Below are 23,173 nucleotides of genomic sequence, written 5' to 3'. Positions count from 1 at the left end.
AAATATTATTACACTACTGGCCATTAAAACTGCTACACCAAGAAGAAATGCGGATGATAAACGGGTATTCATTGGACAAATATATTATACTAGAACTGACATGTGATTACATTTTCACGCAATTCGGGTGCATAGATCCTGAGAAATCAGTACCCATAACAACCACCTCTGGCCGTAATAACGGCCTTGATACGCTTGGGCATTGAGTGAAACAGGGCTTGGATGGCGTGTACAGGTACAGCTACCCATGCAGCTTCAACAGGATACCACAGTTCATCAAGAGTAGTGACTGGCGTATTGTGACGAGCCAGTTGCTCGGCCACCATTGACCAGAGAGATCTGGAGAATGTGCTGGCCAGGGCAGCAGTCGAACATTTTCTGTATCCAGAAAGGCCCGTACAGGACCTGCAACATGCGGTCGTGCATTATTCTGCTGAAATGTAGGCTTTCGCAGAGATCGAATGAAGGGTAGAGCCACGGGTTGTAACACATCTGAAATGTAACGTCCACTGTTCCAAGTGCCGTCAGTGCGAACAAGAGGTGACCGAGACGTGCAACCAATGGCATCCCATACCATCACGCCAGGTGATACGTCAGTATGGCGATGACGAATATACGCTTCCAATGTGCGTTCACCGCGATGTCGCCAAACACGGATGCGACCATCATGATGCGGTAAACAGAACCTGGATTCATCCGAAAAAATGACGTTTTGCCATTCGTGCACCCGGTTTCGTCGTTGAGTACACCATTGCAGGCGTTTCTGTCTGTGAAGCAGCGTCAAGGGCAACCGCAGCCATGGTCTCCGAGCTGACAGTCCATGCTGCTGCAAATGTCGTCGAACTGTTCGTGCAGATGGTTGTTGTCTTGCAAACGTCTCCATCTGTTGACTCAGGGATCGAGACGTGGGTGCACGATACGTTACAGCCATGCGGATAAGATGCCTGTCATCTCGACTGCTAGTGATACGAGGCCGTTGGGATCCAGCACGGCGTTCCGTAATACCCTTCTGAACCCACCGATTCCATATCCTGCTAACAGTCATTGGATCCCGGCCAACGCGAGCAGCAATGTCACGATACGATAAACCGCAATCGCGATAGGCTACAATCCGACCTTTATCAAAGTCGGAAACGTGATGGTACGCATTTCTCCTCCTTACACTAGGCATCACAACAACGTTTCACTAGGCAACGCCGGTCAACTGCTGTTTGTGTATGAGATATCGGTTGGAAACTTTCCTCATGTCAGCACGCTGTAGCTGTCGCCACCGGCGCCTACCTTGTGTGAATGCTCTGAAAAGCTAATCATTTGCATATTGCAGCATCTTCTTCCTGTCGGTTAAATTTCGCGTCTGTAGCACGTCATTTTCGTGGTGTAGCAATTTTAATGGCCATTAGTGTATTTGACGCCACTGACCACGCTCATACCTGCAGTTCACTATTATTAAGAACTGTATATCGGGTTATTCATCATTTTTTGCGACTGTCCCCTAGACACCAACGTTGGCAAGTAGCATTAAAATCGGCTGTGGGCTTAAACCCACTGATTTTTTAGATCCTTATAGTAACAATTGGAATCAAGTACGTTACAAAGTCTAGAGCCTGTTGATGAGTTGTATTTACCGCAGTTGTTAACTACGACTGAACGGACAGCGAAAGAAATGATCAAAAGAGAAAAAAAGCGAACGTTGTCGTAGTATTCTTGAGGATCAATCACGAACATTGAGCAAAATTAGAACATCCTAATCTCTTTCAAAAGGAACGATAGCTTAACTTTTTGGAGGAGCCTACAATTTATACTGACAAAAAGCGGGTCCAGATCTAATTCTGAATGAGCAGAAAGAGTTCGGTTGGAATGCCTATTTCGACATGTAAGTAAACTTGTTAAGATGATGATAATTATATATGGATGACCGAGGCAATAGATGAGAGAAAGTGTGCAATTGGACATCCGTAAGATGTATGCAGCGCCCAAGTTAAAATTTCGTTGGGCGACTACACGTCCGCCGTGTTCGAGGCAAATTTAGTTCCCTGCCTCCACTTCTCTTTGTAGTCAAGGGTGTTGTCTGCTTGCTCACTCACTATTCAATTTGGATTTAACTAACTTCAAATGGTTTATGATAGCTTTATTTTTTTCTCAAAAAACAGTAAACAGCGGCGATTCCTGTGTACACTAGCAGCAACAAGAAAAATTTTGGTCGAAATATGGGCACTGAGATAGTTTTTGATATTAGGCCTGCATATAGCCTATTATGTAGCCACTGTCGCAACCCATAGATGGCTCTGCCTGGCTTTATATACAATAACGTGCACTGTGTTCAGAAGCAAATCTACTAAAATTTGGGGAAAGTAAAATATATATTTATATATTTATAGGTAGGCCATGTGGAACATACTGCATCGTCACGAAGTCTGGGGTTGCAATACTGAAGGCTGAGATTTGGCCAGTGTATAGGCTTATAGGGGTTGTTCAAAATTTTTTAAATTTACTGTCTGTTTCGCTTTTGCATTTCTTAATTCTGACCAATTGAAAACTATTTTGATTTACATAGTTCTAGATTCAGTGTTGAAATCTTGTTTCCAAGTAACAGTAGTTAGTTTAGTAGGAAAAAGTTTTCTGAGATGAATTGTGGTTACAGCAATTACCGTTTAGTATGGTGCGAAGGAGTAGTTATACCTAAACTAGTGACCCACCTCGGCTTTGCATGGGTAGCACTAAGTATCTATGGCTAGACGACATGTCAAGCTTAGGGGTAGTAAATTATATACACAAACTTTCGTTGTAAAGCAGTCTATCTATTGATAAAAACCTGAATCAGAGTATCTGCAGTTATACCTGAGACTAGCTTTCACATACAGGCAGATAGAAAAACGCAGGAGTGGGGAGGGACTTCAAATTAAATATAACACTGGGAAATCTGGGATGGATTAATGACAGTATTATGAAAAGGGTGAATTACTACTCATCATGCAGAAGAGACCTTGAGTCACAGGTAAGCACAACAAAAAGACTTGCTATACACTTGAGTTTTAGACCAAAAGGCCTTCTTATAAAGTGGAAAGCATGCACACATTCACACAAGCACATTTCACATACACAAGACCACTGTCTCTGTCCGCTGAGGCCACACTGTGTACGGCATCTGTGTCTGACAGTGTAAGGAATCTGTGGGTGGTGGGGGTAAGATGGAGGCTGTGGTGTTGAGGGGGAGGGATAACAGCGAAGGGATGGGGGAAGATGTGCTGCTGCTTGTGGGAACGTGTGTGCACGGGCGTGGTGGCTGTAGGGTAGGGAGAGCCAACTTTTAATAACTTGTTAGAATATCTTTGCTCCTCTACTGCAAAAGAAGACAAGTCTCTTCCAGTTGTTCAACGTTTACCTACAGCTTTGCGATATCTCGCTAATGTAGTAAATTACTAAGTTTAAAAATTTGCACACTGAGCACATTATTATAACGACGTGCGTAAAATTTTAATATTTTACACTATGATGGGAAGTCGTAACATTTAACGTCTTTGCCATTTTCATAATGGCATGTGATCTTTGACTGATACAAGACGAGCTACAGCACTGATTATTTCTCGCTCAAAATGAGCTACATCAGAATTCTAACAGGGAATGGGCTTTTCTTTAACAAAGCCAAGAGTAAACCGTCAAATTGCTGGGATGGTTCCTTTCAAAGGGCACGGCCAACTTCCTTCCCCGTCCTTCCCTAATCCGATGAGACCGATGACCTCGCTGTCTGGTCTCCTTCCCCTAAAACAACCAACCAACCAAACCGTCAAACTTATCTATCAAATCGAAACTGTTTGTCCATCGAAATTTCTTTCACCCCCTACTCTGTTCGACAAAAACGTAAGCAAAGTCAAATAATTTGACAAACTCGCAAAATTTGACAAATTGTTTGATTATCTGTGGGGGTCTAAGATTCTTCTTGGGCACTTTTCCTGACAGAAAAGTTATTTGTGGACGCAGGCAGGAGTATTATATACAGGCAGTATAAAGGAACATAAGTGCACCAATCAATTTCACATTCCTTGTTCTCAAATTTCTTAAGCAAAAGAGATTTATTGGCGTTTGATAATAATATAACTTAACTCTGGTTTTGGAAGTAACTTGCTGTTGATAATATTAATGTTTATGTAATGTAAATACTCATGATGCTTACAATCTGTTTAATATTCTCTTACAGAATGGAATACTTTCTGCGCTACCGTACATTGTAGCCTGGGCCGTTAGCCTTGTGGCTAGCTGGATTGTAAACTTTGTGCAGAGGAGACAAATGCTCAGCACTGGAGCTTTGAGGAAAGTGATCAACACATTTGGTAAGAAAATTGACGTTAATCATACTCTGTCACTTTTGATTAGTATCCCTGTAAACTAAGTAGGCGTGATAAAGTCTTTGTATAATAATTAAGAATCACCTAAAGTACATGCTTATCAACAGCATATACATTTTTGAAACACAGCCATAAGGTGGATTACATGACGCACATTTTCTTGTAATAAATGCTAAATTCTCTGACTATTCCATTTCCAGAATTCTTTAAAGTGGTAAAAGGAGTATTTTTACGAGCATCTGACAATTCCATTTCTTGTGGGAATTTACGGGGATAAAACAAATGAAGGGGTCGGAGAGATATAGTCATAAGCCACATCGAACAAGTTTTGAGATACAGCGAGTTTAAAGCTCCACAGAGGTCTGAAAATATTTAATACGAAATAGAAACCTTATTTCTACTGCAAACACTTGCTTAATACTTGCGAAGCATGTTGTTACATAGTCAACTCTCTGCATGCTATAAAATATTAATTTTAGAATGATTCCAATTAAGGTGTAGTCAACGGTGGCTTATGACTATATCTCTCAAAAAATTGTTTAAAGCATGAAGTATGGATTTGTAAGGATTTATTTTAAATAATCTTATACAGCTAGCAGAATATATAATTTTTACACATTAATATATACATATCAGGTATCTGAGATGTATAAATTACTTTTTCATTGATACAGTTACATCTAGGAAGTTCCTCTACCTCATCATTGTACACGTTATTTCCAGTACATGACTGAAAGAAATCTTGATTTTCTGTATTTATGTATTGCATAAGAGACAGTACATCATCAATTTTTTTCTGGGTAATTGGTAGTGGCTTTCTGTACTTTATTGGCAGCTGATATGGGTTTGGTTCAACTAGCCTTCCTTTCTTTTTGACATGAATATCCACTGACATGAAAGCTCTGATGTCTGAATAAGAGTGCTTTACACTTAGCTTGAAGGGATCTTCAGACTCAAATTGAGTAGCTTCACTGAAATGGTGGGGATCTCCAGACGTGGATTCTGTACATTTTGAGATCAATGTCTTCAGGCTTTCCAAACTTCCGAAGTCTTCTCTTTCCATTTTAGTTACAATGAAATGTTTTGGACTCGCAGATTTTATTACTTCTGCCCATTCATCTGGAGTGTACACTATTGGACGTCTGTTTCTTCCATACCGTTCAATGCGACCAAAATCACGATTGCAAGGTAGCATGGTGTGACCTACCACAGGGCAGTAATGCTGGACAGAATCATATCTTCTGGTAGCAACAAGGGACCTTTCCAAAGCAATAATAGTCCAATTCTTTGGCTGACCCTTGCAGTTGTCTCTGATTATGTGGAGATGTTTTGTCTGAAGATTAGTTATCTTCAAGTACTTCAATAAGCAGCTCCCAACCTCATCTGAACCCCGTCCTTCATCTTTCTCGCTTCACAGGAACATATAACTCTTATTTGTTCCACAGTTGTAGATACCACAGTTGTGGATACCACAGTTTTTGTCCATATTTTCCTCTTGAAAATGCTGGACCAACAGTTAGTTTAGGTGTGGGGAACGTTTGCTGCATGTCCATTGCTATCACACGATGCTCTTTCGAATTTTATTTAGCCAGAGCAGTTAAAGGTGTAATCATATTTTGTCCTCAATCAGCCTTTTTGAGATGCAGTTCATATTGTTGTTTCTTTTCTATGACTTCTTCTGCACATAATTCTTGGTTATTCATTGCAATTAGAAATCCATCACATTTTGAACAGGTGTCACTTTTTGGTAGTTTGAAGCCTATGTTAAATTGAGATACGAAATTTCTCTGAATTTACTTTCAGATACTGCAGGAACCTGCTTTTCCTTGAAGTATTCTGAGTATTTATCTCGAAATAAGGAAGGACATCACAATCCAAATACATTTTGTTGTGGTTCTGTTGCCTACTGTAATGACTGTTATATTTCGGTATGGCATTGAGAAATTCTCTAACACTTTGTACAGCTTCGTCTTGAAATTTATGTGGGTAGTTTCCACGTTTTCCTGAAAGAAAAAAAGATGAACTTAATATCCTCTTCCTAATAGAAATATTTGTATAGCACTCAGTTTGAGTACATCCAGCCGGCCGAAGCGGCCGCGCGGTTCTGGCGCTGCAGTCTGGAACCGCGAGACCGCTACGGTCGCAGGTTCGAATCCTGCCTCGGGCATGGATGGTTGTGATGTCCTTAGGTTAGTTAGGTTTAACTAGTTCTAAGTTCTAGGGGACTAATGACCTCAGCAGTTGAGTCCCATAGTGCTCAGAGCCATTTGAACCATTTGAGTACATCCCTAACTTATAGCACAGAGTAACATACAAACCTCTTCCATCTTCTTTTGGCACTGTAAATCCCTGCTTCATTTGATGTTGCAAATTCCTCACTCTTCGTGCTTGTATCTGTAAGCCACGACCCTTAGGAAAGCTTCCTTGGAGAACATGACTTCTATTCCGCATAGCCTCAGATTATAAGAAAATGTAACATCCCTGGATGATAGTTTCTTGGAAGTCTTTTTTGGATAGCTTTGAAAGAAATTATGACAAATATAACAAAATGAAATAAATATACAAAATATTAAGCCATTTGTATTTAAATAGTGAACAAACCTCCCCTTTTTTGGTTCCATTTTCATACAGCTCATCAGGTAACTATCCTGGGCATTAAAGTTTCCTATGTCCCAAAATGAATGAAAAATGTTTTCTTCCTCTCCAAGCAGTTTTGTGAAGCATTTATTTAAAAAGTACAGGGACTCCCTATAGTAGCTGCCTGAACAATCTTGTGGATTTTAAAGACTTATACTGCTGTCCAGCATTTTGTCGACGTTTTACTTTATTTTTCTTCCACTGATCAATATTTCGCTTTCTTTTCTGTGAAGGCTTTGGTTTTTTGGGTGATTCTTCATTTATTCTACTTATTTCAAGCTATAATATGAACTTTTTAGGCATGTCTTGACTTCCACGTATTTTCTTTTTAATGGAGAATACTACGAACAGACGAAGGGAGTCGCCATGGGTAGCCCACTCTCACCGGTGGTAGCGAATTTGTATATGGAGAACTTCGAGGAGGAAGCCCTGTCGTCATCCGAATGGAAACCTACTTGCTTTTTCCGTTACGTGGACGACACTTTCGTCATCTGGCCACATGGTATGGATAAACTCCTTGACTTCCTTACACATCTAAACTCCATACACCCCAACATCGAATTCACTATGGAGACTGAAACGGAGGGTAAACTACCTTTCCTTGACGTCTTGGTCAAGAGAAGGCCTGACGGCACCCTAGGTCGTGGGGTGTATCGGAAGTCAACGCACACTGATCTGTATTTGCACGCAGACAGCTGCCACCACCCTTCACAGAGGAATGGGGTACTTAAAACTCTAGTACATAGGGCGCGCACTATCTCTGACGCAGAGAGTCTACCCCAGGAATTGGAACATCTGAGAACTGTATTTCGAAAAAATGGGTACTCAGAGTGGCAGATTCAACGTGCTCTCCGCCCAACCACTACAGCACAACCTGTGGATATGGATGAAATCACGAGGGAGGAGGTAGGCACTGCGTTTATCCCATATACAGGCGCACTCTCGGGAAAGATCGCCCGCATTTTGAAGAAACACCGGGTCGGAACGGTGTTTTGTCCTCCGAATAAAACTCGTGCACTGGTGGGGAGCGCCAAAGATGACCTCGGTTTGAGGAAGGCCGGCGTGTACCAGATTCCGTGTCAATGTGGCAAGTCGTATATTGGTCAGACGATGCGTACCGTCGAGGATCGATGCCGTGAACACCAGAGGCACACTCGACTGATGTATCCGAGCAAGTCGGCGGTCGCTGAACATTGTTTGTCGGAAAATCACGCTATGGAGTATGAACGCACGAGGATTCTGGTACAGACGTCGAGATACTGGGACAGCGTTGTTAGAGAGGCCATCGAAATTCGCACCAATGACGACCTCATAAATCGTGACTGTGGCTATAATCTTAGCAAGGCTTGGGAACCAGCGATTGTGTTAATCAAGAGTACATCGAGCAAACGTATAGTTGTGACGACCACGGCGGACGGAGCCATCACACCGACGTCATCTCAGACGCCGTCGCAATCTGTTCCACCGCGCGACCGTGGCGCGGGGCGCGGACGGCGGAGTGAGCGCGCCGCGGGCGGAGGGTATTTAAATCCGCCACCGCCGCGACCGAACCCAGTTCCACCTGATCAGCCATAGTGTACGGATCTCCGTGCCGGCACGTTCACAGGAGCTCAGTCCGTCAGTTCACCTGATGATGGCGACATGTATGATCGCCGAAATATTGTGCCCGTTGGACACTGTAGACCGGCAGTACACCCGTGGATATTTTGATTATTTAAAACATGATTCGTATTTCCTTTCTGTTGACGGCTCACCATCCGACAATACGTTGTGTTTCGCTTATCAAAAAAATTTCAGTCCAATCCTGCGTGTGCCTAGATTTCTTTTTTCATCAGTCTTCTGATTGGCTTGATCCGACCCGTCAGGACTTCTGTGCCAACCTCTTCATCTCAGAGTAGCACTCATACCCAACCATATCGATTATAATTATTTGTAGTACATATTGCATTCTCTTTCTTCCGCCACAGTACTTGCCCTCTATGTTTCTCCCCATTTCCACGGAACATGTTACCCGATGTCTTTACAGAGATCCTGCCATCCTGTCCCTTGCTCTTGTCAGTGTTTTACACAGATTCTACAGACGGCGCACTCATTTCTTATCTTATTAGCCTATGTAATTTTGAGCGTCCTTTTGTAACATTGTATATGAATCGTACAGATTTTCTTTTTTTCCGTTTCTCTCATAGTCCATGGTTCGCTACATACAAAGCTGCGTTCCAAAAAAAAATCTCAGAAATTTCTCTAATTAGGGCCTATCTTTGATACAGATAAACTACTTTTATAGAGGAATGCTCTTTTTGCATATGCTAGTTTGCTTTTCACATTTTCCTTGCTTACTCCGTCATGGGTTTTTTTCTCTTCCCTTAGTCTGCTAAATGGTCTCCAATTTTTATGTTAAGTTTATCGTTAATCCCATTTACACTCTTCATTACTACTTTCGTCTTTCTTTCATAAACTTTCAGTCCATGTCCTGCGCTCAAGTAGGTTGTTCATTCTGTCCAACAGGTCCAGCAATTCTTTCTGACTTTCACTGAGGACAGTAATGTCACAAACCAATATCACTGATATCCATTCACTCCTGAACAATTCTTTTATTTACATCATTGGTTCTTCGATTGAACAGACTACTTCCGTGCCTGCGCGGATGAAATTCCTATAATTTGTCTGCAGTCCCGTACATTCTAACAACTAACTTGAGTAATCTTTTGGTGATTTTAAAAATTTCGAAGTAATGTTATCTATCCATTCTGCCTTGTCCGATAGCAAGTCTTGATACCCGGTTGTAACGGATTTTATATGGTCAGTGTTTCTCAGCTGAATTTCAGTTTAAAAACACTGAATCCTGCCAGTTGTATGCACGTCATCTAACTCTTTACGTAAGTGGGTAAGATCCAGACAACAAATCTAAAGACCTGGGGGTCAGCCATCAGTCTATTATGATATTCTTTCTGTCTCTTATTGCATGTGTTACCTCTGGCGATCGGTCGAAGGCAAGCTGTACTACACAAAATAGGATCATACCTAGTACATCACTGTGGTTTTCAAACCAATATGATCAGGTAAGCTGTACCTTAACTGTATTCATGGCACTTAAAATACCATATGCGAACGGTGTAAGTTGTGTTTCCAAGATGATCATTATGCTCTGGGTTTTTGATTATGTTTTAGTTTGTTTTATGTTTTTATATATACCGAAAACCCACGCACACTGTCCGATACCTACACCAGGATTCAAATCAACACTCACGACAAATTCCAGGAGTTATATAATCCTTAGAGCACAGAGTAAGGAGCATCTGCGAACCGGAGCTGCTTGTCGCGGAAATATCCCATAGATGCGTTGCTCAAGAACGGATATTCGTCAGCTGGAATAAAAAGAAGTTAAGACAGCTACGATAAGATCATTGCGATGTACAGGCGTCTGTGGAATCCAGGGTTTTCCTAGCGTTCATTAAGGGCATTTCTGGCCACATAAGAAAAATCTTGACGAAACAAAATCTCGCTGTAATATACAAACCAATCCGGAAGGAACGTGAACACCTAACGTCGGCCAAGAATGATCGCAAAAAATCAGAAATTTGGAGGATTCCGTGTAGTTGTGTAGACAGCTACGTAGTTAATATTAAAAGAACGGTCGAAAAAACGACTAGAAGAATACAAGGGCAACTTTGATTTTATCCATACTGGATGAGAGGTCGTGGTTGTGAATGTCAATGTTAAAAAATATATCGGCTCAACCACTTGTTTATAGTGTAAAACCCTAAGATTGACGCGTTTCGGAAGTCAAGCTTCCATCATCAGAATAATAAAAAGTAAAAGAACCTGATAAAACTTGCTAAAATGGAACATGCACCAGGCACAATAAAAATGATAATAAAATTCAAACATCGTGGCTTCTTCCCTTGTTGCAGCCGTGTCTTCCAAGGTGCATCTCCACATAGTCGTCAGAATATAAAAAACTCTAAAATGGTGTCGCCTATGGTGTTCATCATCTAACCACATGGCTCTCTCCTCTACCGTCGTAAACCGATACCACACACTACATAGCCAAACACGACATTTTGAAACCAGATGGCAGTTATAAGAGTCGAGGGGCATGAAAGGGAAGCAGTGGTTGGGAAGGGAGTGAGAAAGGGTTTTAGCCTCTCCCCTATGTTTTCAATCTGTATATTGAGCAAGCAGTAAAGGAAACAAAAAAAAAATTCGGTGTAGGTATTAAAATCCATGGAGAAGAAATAAAAACTTTAAGGTTCGCCGATGACATTGTAATTCTGTCAGAGACAGCAAAGGACCTGGAACAGCAGCTGAACGGAATGGACAGTGTCTTGAAAGGAGGATATGAGATGAACACCAACAAAAGCAAAACGAGGATAATGAAATGTAGTCGAATTAAGTCAGGTGATGCTGAGGGAATGAGATTAGGAAATGAGACACTTAAAGTAGTAAAGGAGTTTTGCTATTTGGGGAGCAAAATAACTGTTGACGGTCGAAGTAGAGAGGATATAAAATGTAGACTGGCAATGGCAAGGAAAGCGTTTCTGAAGAAGAGAAATTTGTTAACATCGAGTATAGATTTAAATGTCAGGAAATCGTTTCTTAAAGTATTTGTATAGAGTGTAGCCATGTATGGAAGTGAAACGTGGACGATAAATAGTTTGGACAAGAAGAGAATAGAAGCTTTCCAAATGTGTTGCTACAGAAGAATGCTGAAGATTTGATGGGTAGATCACTTAACTAATGAGGAGGTATTGAACAGAATTTGGGAGAAGAGGAGTTTGTGGCACAACTTGACTAGAAGAAGGGATCGGTTGGTAGGAGAAGATGAATACATTAAGCAGATTCAGATGGATGTAGGTTGCAGTATGTACTGGGAGATGAAGAAGCTTGCACAGAATAGAGTAGCATGGAGAGCTGCATCAAACCAGTCTCAGGACTGAAGATCACAACAACGACACGATGTAACTTGTCACGTCGGTTGAAATAATTCTTGAATATATTCTAATTAAGACTTGCTGCTGTCGCAGTCGTCTTCAGTACGATAACTGGTTTATACAGGTCTCCACGTCAGTCTCAGGCAGCTTCATCCTTGCACAGCGCCTGGAACCTACATCATGTGTATGTAGAACTTACTTTCACTTGAACCTGCTTACTGCATTGATGCATTGACCTAGTCTCCCTCGGGAATCCCCCGTCCCTCCAGTTATCTTCTCTGTTAGTAAAATACCTATTCCTTGATGCCTCAGCAATTATGTCATTAACCGGCCTTCTCGATTGGTTTTCCCGAATACCTATCAGATCTTCAGCAATCTTCCGTGGAACCAAATTTGAAAGGCTTCTATCCTCTGCTTGAATGTAACATTTATGGTGCACGTTTCACTTCCAAATAACGCTTTTTTGTTGAAGGTATTATCGGTCTGGATATTACATTCTCTTTACTTATTGCGGTTCGATACTTAATCCAGTTCTCTCAGCATAACCTGACTTAATTCCATTATCCCTGTTTTGTTTTTGTTTATACTCTTTTTATGCCAACGGCCTTGCCGCAGTGGTAACACCGGTTCCCGTCGGATCACGCAAGTTAAGTGCTGTCGGGCTGGGCTAGCACTTGGATGAGTGACCATTCAGTCTCCCGAGCGCTGTAAGCAAGGGGGGTGCACTCAGCCCTTATGAGGCAAACTGAGGCCTTACTTGATTGAGAAGTAGGCGGCTCCGGTCTCGTAAACTGACATACGGCTGCGAGAATTGTGTGCTGACCACGTACCTCTCCATATCCGCATCCAGTGACGCCTGTGGGCTGAGGATGACACGGCGGCCGGTCGGTAACGTTCGGCCTTCCAAGTCCTGTTCGGACGGCGTTTAGTTTTAGTTTTTTATCGACTTCTTATAAACTCCTTTCAAACCGTAAGGTTTCTAATTCTTCTAATTTCCTCTTGGAGTCCTTTTCAGCTTACTCTCCTTTAGTTACCTTCGTCTCTTACAACTGTAGTCCAGTTGTAGATAATCGTTTACTCTCTGTATTTTATCCCTTCTAGTACTTACAGAAATTCAATTTCAGTTTTAAGGAATGACAGTAAACTAGGGTTGTCTTTCATCAACCTGTCTTCTAAGGTAGGTCGCAGGATCAGCATGGTCTCGCATGTGTCCGCATTTCTCCTAAACCTAAACTGTTCTCCTGCAAATCGACTTCTACCAGTCGTTTCATTCTTCTGTAGGTATTCAGTGTTAATATTTTATGACCGTCAGTTATTAAATGTGTGTTTCAGAGACACTCACTTCAGGCAGCAGCTAACTTTTTTGTAACACGAATTATTAAATTTTTATAGAGGTCTGGCGTATTTCACCTGTCTGAAATATGCTCTACCCGAGGTGGGACAGTTCTATAAAGGCGTGTTCTCCCACGGATCTTGATAATTCTGGGCAAAAATCGTATACTGCAGGAACCTTGCTTCTACTTATATCTTTTTGTAAGCTTTCAAATTCTTCTCACAGTAGATCATTGCCCATTTGAGCTTCACCTATGTCAGTAAGAATGCAGTGGGCTTACGGGACGAAATTCATGCGACTAACGCCAGAGAGGAGCAGCACCTGAGAGGACTCTCTCTGCTTCCCTTCCCAATCCCGTTCCCACACCGCCCCTGAGGCGAACACGTTCTTGGAAGTAATTGAATCAGTGAGCTTATAAGCCAAAACACACACACATATTTTGCTCTTCCAAGCACCACTCACTATTTTACTGCCCAGTCACTTTTTTTCGGGTACTTGTTTAACCCTTCCCCTTTCTTGGATACTGCCCAATCAGAGAGAATCCAAACCAACACACATATATTTGGATCTCCCATTCACAGACCATTAAAACGAAACAGCCACTCTGTATGTATCCCAGAACCGCCATCTTGTCGGCACTTGCAGAACCCACACAGCTTTGTCAGAATTCGCAGAACCTACACACGGCTTCATCATCATAATCAGCACACACATACATACACACAAACATACACACATCTCTCTCTCTCGCAAGAAAATTTTTCGGGTCCTACTTAAGCCACACCTGTTTCTTGAAAACAGATCAATCAGAGCGCTTCTAAGTCATCAAATACTCTGTTATAAAAGTTCAAACACATCCACTTCAGTAAAAGGAGTTGAAAAATATCATTTGATAGAAAAATACTGGGCTGAGATTGAGAGATTTAAATATCTGTACACTGGATTAGAAGCTCTGTGACTGGCCAATTTCCACGAAAGTGGCGTTGTTTAAGAAGAAATTGAAAAATTCGATTGGACGATAAAATGTTGAATCGGGATTTGAGGATATAAATACGTATGTCTTGGCTTACAAGCTCTCTGATTGGTCTGTTTCTAAGAAAGGAATGGGGCTTAAGAAGGAGCAGGAAAAAATGTGACTGGACGTAAAATGCTGAGCTGTGGTTTGATAGCAAAATCTATGTGTGTGTTAGGGGTTAGCACGTATTCTGGCATAATATCCAACGATATAGTCTGCTATTTCCACTGTCTATAATATAATGTAGGTAAATTACTTTCAAGCAGGCACAGCCGCCAAACGACACAGGCATGTGCAAATTTGCGGGTTGAAACAACCGTTTGTTGCTTCCTCCAAAATCTGTTTCAACACAGCGGCGTTTGGAGCTTCAGTCTAAGTGCTCAGACTGGTGCAGCCATTGTGTAAAAACAAATACTGAAGTCCGATTAACAATATGAATAACACATTCACTAATACCGAATCGAATAACAGTATACTCATCTGCGCTCCTACAATATGTAATCAAAAGTGTCCGACAACTGGCTGAAATTGACTTCCAAGTTCGTGGCGCCCTCCATCGGTAATGCTGGAATTCAATATGGTGTTGGCCCACCCTTAGCCCTGATAACTGCTTCCGCCCTCGCAGACATACGTTCAATCAGGTGCTGGAAGGTCTCTTTGGGAATGGCAGCCAATTCTTCATGGAGTGCTGCACTGAGGAGAGGTATCGATGTCAGTCGGTGAGGCCTGGCACGAAGTCGGCGTTCCAAAACATCCCAAATGTGTTGTATAGGACTCAGGTCAGGACTCTGTGCAGACCAGTCCATTACAGGTATGATATTGCGTTGTAACCACTCCGCCACAGGCCGTGCGTTATGAAGAGGTGCTCGATCGTGTTGAAGGACGCAATCGCCATCCCCGAATTGCTCTTCAACAGGGAGAAGCAAGAAGGTGCCTTAAACATCAATGTAGGCCTGTCCTGTGATAGAGCCAAGGAAAACAAGAAGGGATGCAAGCCCCCTCCATGAAAAACGCGACCACACCATAACACCACCGCCTCCGAATTTTACAGTTGGCACTACACACACTGCAGATGATGTTCACCGGGCATACGCCATCCCCACACCCTGCCATAGGATCGCCACATTGTCTACCGTGATTCGTCACTCGACACAACGTTTTTCCACTGTTATTCATCCAATGTTTAAGTTGGTTACAGCAATCGAGGCGTCGTTTGGCATTTACCTGCATGATGTGTGGCTTATGAGCAGCAGCTCGACCATGGAATCTAAGTTTTCTCACCTACGGCCTGTCATAGTACTTGCAGTGGATTCTAATGCAGTTTGGAATTCCTGTATGATGGCTGGATAGATGTCTGCCTATTACACATTACGACCCTCTTCAACTGTCGGCGGTCTCTGTCAGTCAACAGACGAGGTCGGCCTGTACGCTTTTGTGCTGTTCGCCTCTCTTCACGTTTCCACTTCACTATCACATCGGAAACAGTGGACCTAGGGATGTTTAGGAGTGGAAATCTCGCGTACAGACGTGTGACACAAGTGACACCCAATCACCAGACCACGTTCGAAGTCCGTTGGTTCCGCGGAGCGCCCCACCCTGCTCTCTGACGATGTCTAATGCCTACTGAGGTCGCTGATACGGAGTACCTGGCAATAGGTGGGAGCACAATGCACCTAATATGAAAAACGTATGTTTTTGGGGGTGTCCGGATACTCTTAATCACATAATGTATCTCAGCCACTGCCTATAACTTAACTCCCCTTACCTGAGCAACAACCACAATTGTCGGACGCGCTATCTGTTCTAGCCGCCAACAACACACAAACGCTTACCTCAACGGCAGTCACGTTATAGGGTGAACAGGCACAGAGCACGTGGGCAGTGTAGGGTTGTAACCTGCTCCTCACTTATCGACCTTAACGACAGTGAAAAATTAAACCGCGTGCACCTAATGGAAATCTGAGAAAAGCAATCGTCACCGAAGTTAATTTGTCGGTAAAGAGGGAGGAAAGGGTTACATCTAAATGAAAAGAAAAATGCAAATGAAATTGGTGAAAATTAATTTTGAGAAAAGGGTAAAATTAATAAAGAAAGTAAATGTGCGGTCGTTACGTTAACAATTAATTGGGGTTAATTAGATATTTGACATTTGGGGAAAATTACGGTCGCCAGTCCTATGGACAACTACTATAATAACTGAAAATGAAAGATTAATACAAATATAATTAGCACTAAAAGCGTGGCAGCTGGAGGTTGACACGTGCTGTGTGAAAACTGAATGTATATCAGAAGTAATAAATTTCGCTACACTCTGACTTAATTTAGCAAAAGAATCAATAAAACCGGAAAATTAAAAGTTAATTTAGTGACTGTAATTAATAGTGAACTTTGTTTCTGAAGCACTACAAAATTCAATAAAACAAGGTTAATCTTGGGCTACTTCAACAATCATTTCAAAAGCTACTTGAATCTACGCAATTTAGAAATAAGAGATTTAACTTTGAACTTGAATTAAATGATTCTCAACAATTAACAATAGTAAAAGTTATACGTACCAAGCTGAGCTGCAGTCACAGGTAAGCTAAAATATGGTAACAAAACTCGCACTCGTAATTTCTGCTTTTGTAGTCTAAATATTGTAGCCAGCTATGAATACTTTAAATGAACTTTGAAATTAGAGCAGTGAAATGAAATGATATTACTTTAATGCTGGCGTATGAATTTCAACGACACTCGGGTTCATTCCAGAAGAGAAGGGACCCTGCTTGGTAATGCAATTGGGACAATGAGAAACAAAGGTTCATGCTACGTTTCTGTATTTTTGTGATGCAACAGTTTGAAAAGCTCAGGCCTGCCATCGCTGTTGCAGAAGCTGGATGTTGGCGCGCCTTCTTCTCGACACGGTCACCAGGCGAAACGGGCTCTTGATGTGCGCCAGCTAAAGCTTCCCGTCCGCGACACCGTGTGAGAAACTATCATAGCAAGTCGAGCGCTATTTCATGCTGCCAAACCCCGAAAGCACGGCTACTCGCGGGAGCGTCACACCACACACCTGCTCCACCGCCCTACTCCAGCCACTCTCTCCCTGCCCACGCTCCACGCAGCAGAATTAACACTACCAAAGATCCTAAACACTTTGGTTCTCCACACGACCTATCGATGTAATCGTTTGATAGCATAGTTTTCCCTAGGCCAGACTCAGCGTCAAAATACAAATAATATTTACATATATATAAAACAATTACAATATATAAAGACACAGATATGTCATATCTTCAGGTTACAAAATAAGGAAAAAATGTATAGTACAATAGATGGAAATAGGAGGATATGCATTTCCGGCGTTACACGGTGTGTCGTTTCAGGTCACTGGTGTCCAGCGGCGGCACTGCTGGCGCTCAGCGTCATCAAGGTGGAGAACCCGGCGGCCTCGGTGGCGCTGCTGACCGTCGCTGTGGGCTGCAATGGCGTCACCATCATGGGCTTCCAGCTCAACCACATCGACCTGGCGCGGAACTTCTCTGGCGTCATGATGGGCATCACCACTGGCATCGCCACACTCATGTCTATTGCTGCGCCGCTGTACGTGGGAGCCGTGGTCAAGGAGAATGTGAGTACTGCTGGAATGTGTATTCGTAGTAGTAGTAGTAGTGATATTAGGAATAGAAGTATTGGATAAGTTGTGGTATTACACAACAGTTCTTGCTGTGGAAAAATGTAAGATAATGTGGATAAGTAGGAAGAACAAACCTGTAATGTTCTGTTACAGTATTACTAGCATCCTGCTTGATACAGTCAAATCGTTTAAATATCTGAGCGTAACTCTGCAAAGCAATATGAAATGGAACGAGCATATGAGAACTCTGGTAGGGAAGGCGAATGGTCGACTTCGGTTTATTGGAAGAATGTTAGAAATAGTGGTGCACCTGTAAAGGGGATTGCATATAGGACTCTGGTGGAACTGGTTCTTGGTTACTGATCGAGGAGGAGAAGATTAGTGTTTAATGTCCCTTCAAGAGGTCATTAAAGACGGAGCACAGGGTCGGATTAGGGAAGGATGGCGAAGGAAATCCGCCGTGCCCTTTCAAAGGAACCATCCCGGCATTTGCCTGAAGTGATTTAGGGAAAGCACGGAAAACTCGAATCAGGATGGCCGGACGCCGGTTTGAACCACTGTCCCCCGAATGCGAGTCCAGTGTAGAAGATGTTTTTGTTTTCAAGAACAACTTAAGTTTCAAGAATCTTTTCGTGAAACTCCGTGAAAAGACAGTTTGGCCCCGCGCTGGGTAGCCGCGCTGTATTAGGCGCTTTGTCACAGTTCGCGCGGCAGCCCCCCTTGCCTCTTGCCTCGGAGGTTCGAGTCCTCCCTCGGGCCTGAGTGTGTGCGTGTTTTCCTTAACGTAAGTTAGGAAGAATCCTGGACATACTAAAAGGTATCAGATAGATTACATAATGGTAAGACAGAGATTTAGGAACCAGGTCTTAAATTGTAAGACATTTCCAGGGGCAGATGTGGACTCTGACCACAATCTGTTGGTTACGAACTGTAGATTAAAACTGAAGAAACTACAAAAAGGTGCTAATTTAAGGAGATGGGACCTGGATAAACTGACTAAACCAGAGGTTGTAGAGAGTTTAAGGGAGAGCATAAGGGAACAATTGACAGGAATGGGGGAAAGAAATACAGTAGAAGAAGAATGGGTAGCTCTGAGGGATGAAGTTGTGAAGGCAGCAGAGGATCAAGTAGGTAAAAAGATGAGGGCTAATAGAAATCCTTGGGTAACAGAAGAAATATTGAATTTAATTGATGAAAGGAGAAAATATAAAAACGCAGTAAATGAAGCAGGCAAAAAGCATCTCAAAAATGAGATCGACAGGAAGTGCAAAATGGCTAAGCAGGGATGACTAGAGGACAAATGTAAGGATGTAGAGGCTTATGTCACTAGGGGTAAGATAGATACTGCCTACAGGAAAATTAAAGAGACCTTTGGAGATAAGAGAACGACTTGTATGAATATCAAGAGCTCAGATGGAAACTCAGTTCTAAGCAAGGAAGGGAAAGCAGAAAGGTGGAAGGAGTATATAGAGGGTCTATACAAGGGCGATGTACTTGAGGACAATATTATGGAAATGGAAGAGGATGTAGATGAAGATGAAATGAGAGATACGATACTGCGTGAAGAGTTTGACAGAGCACTGAACGACCTGAGTCGAAACAAGGCCCCCGGAGTAGACAACATTCCATCGGAACTACTGACGGCCTTGGGAGAGCCAGTCCTGACAAAACTGTGCCATCTGGTGAGCAAGATGTATGAAACAGACGAAATACCCTCAGACTTCAAGAAGAATATAATAATTCCAATCCCAAAGAAAGCAGGTGTTGACAGATGTGAAAATTACCGAACCATCAGTTTAATAAGTCACAGCTGCAAAATACTAACGCGAATTCTTTACAGCGGACCTCGGGGAAGATCAGTTTGGATTTCGTAGAAATGTTGGAACACGTGAGGCAATACTAATCTTACGACTTATCTGTTAGAAGAAAGAGTAAGAAAAGTCAAACCTACGTTTCTAGCATTTGTAGACTTAGAGAAAGCTTTTGACAATGTTAACTGGAATACTCTCTTTCAAATTCTGAAGGTGGCAGGGGTAAAATACAGGGAGCGAAAGGCTATTTACAATTTGCACAGAAACCAGATGCCAGTTATAAGAGTCGAGGGGCATGAAAGGGAAGCAGTGCTTGGGAAGGGAGTGAGACAGGGTTGTAGCCTCTCCCCGATGTTATTCAGTCTGTATATTGAGTAAAGGAAACAAAAGAAAAATTCGGAGTAGGTATTAAAATTCATGGAGAAGAAATAAAAACTTTGAGGTTCGCCGATGACATTGTAATTCTGTCAGAGACAGCAAAGGACTTGGAAGAGCAGTTGAACGGAATGGACAGTGTCTTGAAAGGAGGATATAAGATGAACATCAACAAAAGCAAAACGAGGATAATGGAATGTAGTCAAATTAAATCGGGTGATGCTGCGGGAATTAGATTAGGAAATGAGACACTTAAAGTAGTAAAGGTGTTCTGTAATTGAGGAGCATAATAACTGATGATGGTCGAAGTAGAGAGGATATAAAATGTAGACTGGCAATGGCAAGGAAAGCGTTTCTGAAGAAGATAAATTTGTTAACATCGAGTATAGACTTAAGTGTTAGGAAGTCGTTTCTGAAAGTATTTGTATTGAGTGTAGCCATGCATGGAAGTGAAACATGGACGATAAATAGTTTGGACAAGAAGAGAATAGAAGCTTTCGAAATGTGGTACTACAGAAGTATGCTGAAGATTAGATGAGTAGATCTCATTACTAATGAGGAGGTATTAAATAGAATTGGGGAGAAGAGGAGTTTGTGGTACTACTTGACAAAAAGAAGGGACCGTCTGGTAGGACATGTTTTCAGGCATCAAGGGATCACAAATTAACATTGGAGGGCAGCGTGGAGGGTAACAATCGTAGAGGGAGACCAAGAGATGAATACACTACGCAGATTCAGAAGGATGTAGGTTGCAGTAAGTACTGGGAGATGAAGAAGCTTGCACAGGATAGAGTAGCATGGAGAGCTGCATGAAACCAGTCTCAGGACTGAAGACCACAACAACAACAACAACAACAACAACATGTTAGTTTAAGTTAGATTAAGTAGTATGTAAGCCTAGGGACCAATGACCTCAGCAGCTTGTAAAAAAAAAATAAAAAAATAAAAAAGACAGTTTGTTTATGGATTAAAAGGAAAGCTACCAAGAAAATCAGATGCAGTTGATACTCGTAAATGCTGGATGAACGGATGCCACCTGCACGCCAAATTCTTAAAAGAGTAATAGGATATTTTTGAGAAAGGGACGGAGAATTAATGATTATATGAAATCCCCTCCACCATGCATCGCCCCAGGTCTCGTGTAGTGTACACATATATGCGAATGTAGACAATGGAAAATAATGAGGCTTTGGGATGCACCGCATTTTGGTAAGGCTTGAGTTTTAAATTTACACGAAAGTTCGATATGTTATCTAAAATAGCTGTTAAACACAGGGTGGTTATAATTGAAGTGCAGTTATTCACGTAGGTCCAGTGAAGGCTGTAATTATCGTATTGAAGCGAAAATTGGTAGATATGCTATTGCGTTAATGCGGAACCGATTTAGGCTGGAAAAAATTAGTTCCATTTGTGACTACCAGGTGAAAACCTGGCACTGTACACTGCATGTGATTCACGCTTTCATTTGACAAGCCATAACGTGGGTGAGTAGTATGGCCGCCGAGAAGAGACACCGTGCAGTGTTAGCGGAACAGTTTTATACGAACAGCAGCAATTACAGTGCTGCATTGAAAGAGTATCGCCGACTGAAAGGTCTGTGGAGAAGCCCATTGTCATTAAATGTTTGAAAGAGGATGATACTGAAATTCGAAAACACTTGTGAGCTGGATGTGGCACCTAGAAGGTTCAAATGGCTCTGAGCACTATGGGACTTAACTTCTGAGGTCATCAGTCCCCTAGAACCTAGAACTACTTAAACCTAACTAACCTAAGGACATCACACACATCCATGCCCGAGGCAGGATTCGAACCTGCGACCGTAGCGGTCGCGCGGTTCCAGACTGTAGCGCCTAGAACCGCTCGGCCACGTAGAAGGGGATGACGTCCAATCCCCGTGGAAGTTACTGACGAAGTTGCCGTTGCTGTAATTGACCATGCAACACGTCCCTAGGATAGTGCTAGTGCTCGTCCAATATACGAGAATTGTCCATACTATGGTCACAGCACGGAAAGTTTTGCGGTATATTTTACACTGTTACCCGTACAAGATGCAGACGGTACAGCAACTGAAACCCCATGATCCGAGGCAACGTTCTGAATTTGCTCCTCTGTTTCTGGCACGGATCGAAGTTGACGTGATGTGGCCGGGAAATATTCTATGGGGGTCCGAGGCAACTTCTACATTACAGGGTGCATTGAATACACTGTTAAACCACGTGTTGTGCAGGAAGAGTTACTGCACTGGCCGCATGTGACTGTGTGTGACGTGGATTGAGGAGCACCTTTACAGCGTGAAAAGTATTTAAACCGACAAACTCTGGGAGGTTGTAGGGGACATCAAAACAAATATTTTTCCCTAATGTCATTTTTTCCTATGAGGATTATTTAAACCGGTGAAGGCCGTATTACGCTCTTCACTTGTTAGAGGCTGTATTACGGTTGGTTCGTGGGATTAAAGGAACCAGACTGCTACGGTCATCGGTCCCGGCTGTATTACGATCTTCAGTTGTAAGCAACTGCTGTCCACCAGTGTAGTAGTGCATTGTCTCTGTTTACTAATGGAGCGATACACCTGGAGTGAGTACACTGACATGCTTGGTGCGTACTACGTAGCGCACCACAACGGACGAGCTGCACAGCGGGTTTATCAACAACAATATCCTAATCGCCGTATCCCGCATCATGCGACCTTTGCTGCTGTGTACCAACGTCTGCGTGAGACCGGGTCATTTAGCAGATTACCTTGACAGGGACGTCGTCGCACAGTTAGAACGCTGCAATTTGAGAAAGCTGTAATGCAGCACGTGGAGCGGAATCCTTCAATCAGCACTCGTGCAAAGAACAGTCCTTCGAGAGCAAGTGTTACGTCCATTTCACTTACAGCGTGTCCACAATCTGGAACCAGTTGATTATCCACCCAGAGCACAGTTTTCGCAGTGGTACCTGGGATACTATGAAATGCATCCTACATTTCCATCCTCTGTGTTGTTTACCGATGAAGCAACGTTCGGGCGTGATGGAGTCTTGAACATTCACAATTCGCATGTTTGAAGTGAGGATAACCCACATGCCACAGTTACTAGCGCTCATCAAGTGCGGTTCTTCATTAATG

The 23,173-nt window shown here is 42.5% G+C and overlaps 1 protein-coding gene across 1 annotated transcript in view; it reads left to right on the top strand.

Annotated features, from left to right (window-relative positions):
- Positions 1–23,173, top strand: part of LOC126234790 (putative inorganic phosphate cotransporter) — a 153,360-nt gene that overhangs the window by 123,003 nt on the left and 7,184 nt on the right. Inside the window, exons 7-8 of the mRNA XM_049943542.1 lie at positions 4,196–4,328; positions 17,625–17,869. Of these exons, the coding sequence (XP_049799499.1) occupies positions 4,196–4,328; positions 17,625–17,869 (378 nt within the window). The remainder of the gene's footprint in view (positions 1–4,195; positions 4,329–17,624; positions 17,870–23,173) is intronic.

The sequence above is a fragment of the Schistocerca nitens genome, chromosome 1 (genome assembly GCF_023898315.1).
Source record: "Schistocerca nitens isolate TAMUIC-IGC-003100 chromosome 1, iqSchNite1.1, whole genome shotgun sequence".
Lineage (NCBI taxonomy): Eukaryota > Metazoa > Arthropoda > Insecta > Orthoptera > Acrididae > Schistocerca > Schistocerca nitens.
This window is presented reverse-complemented; position numbering and strand designations above follow the sequence as displayed.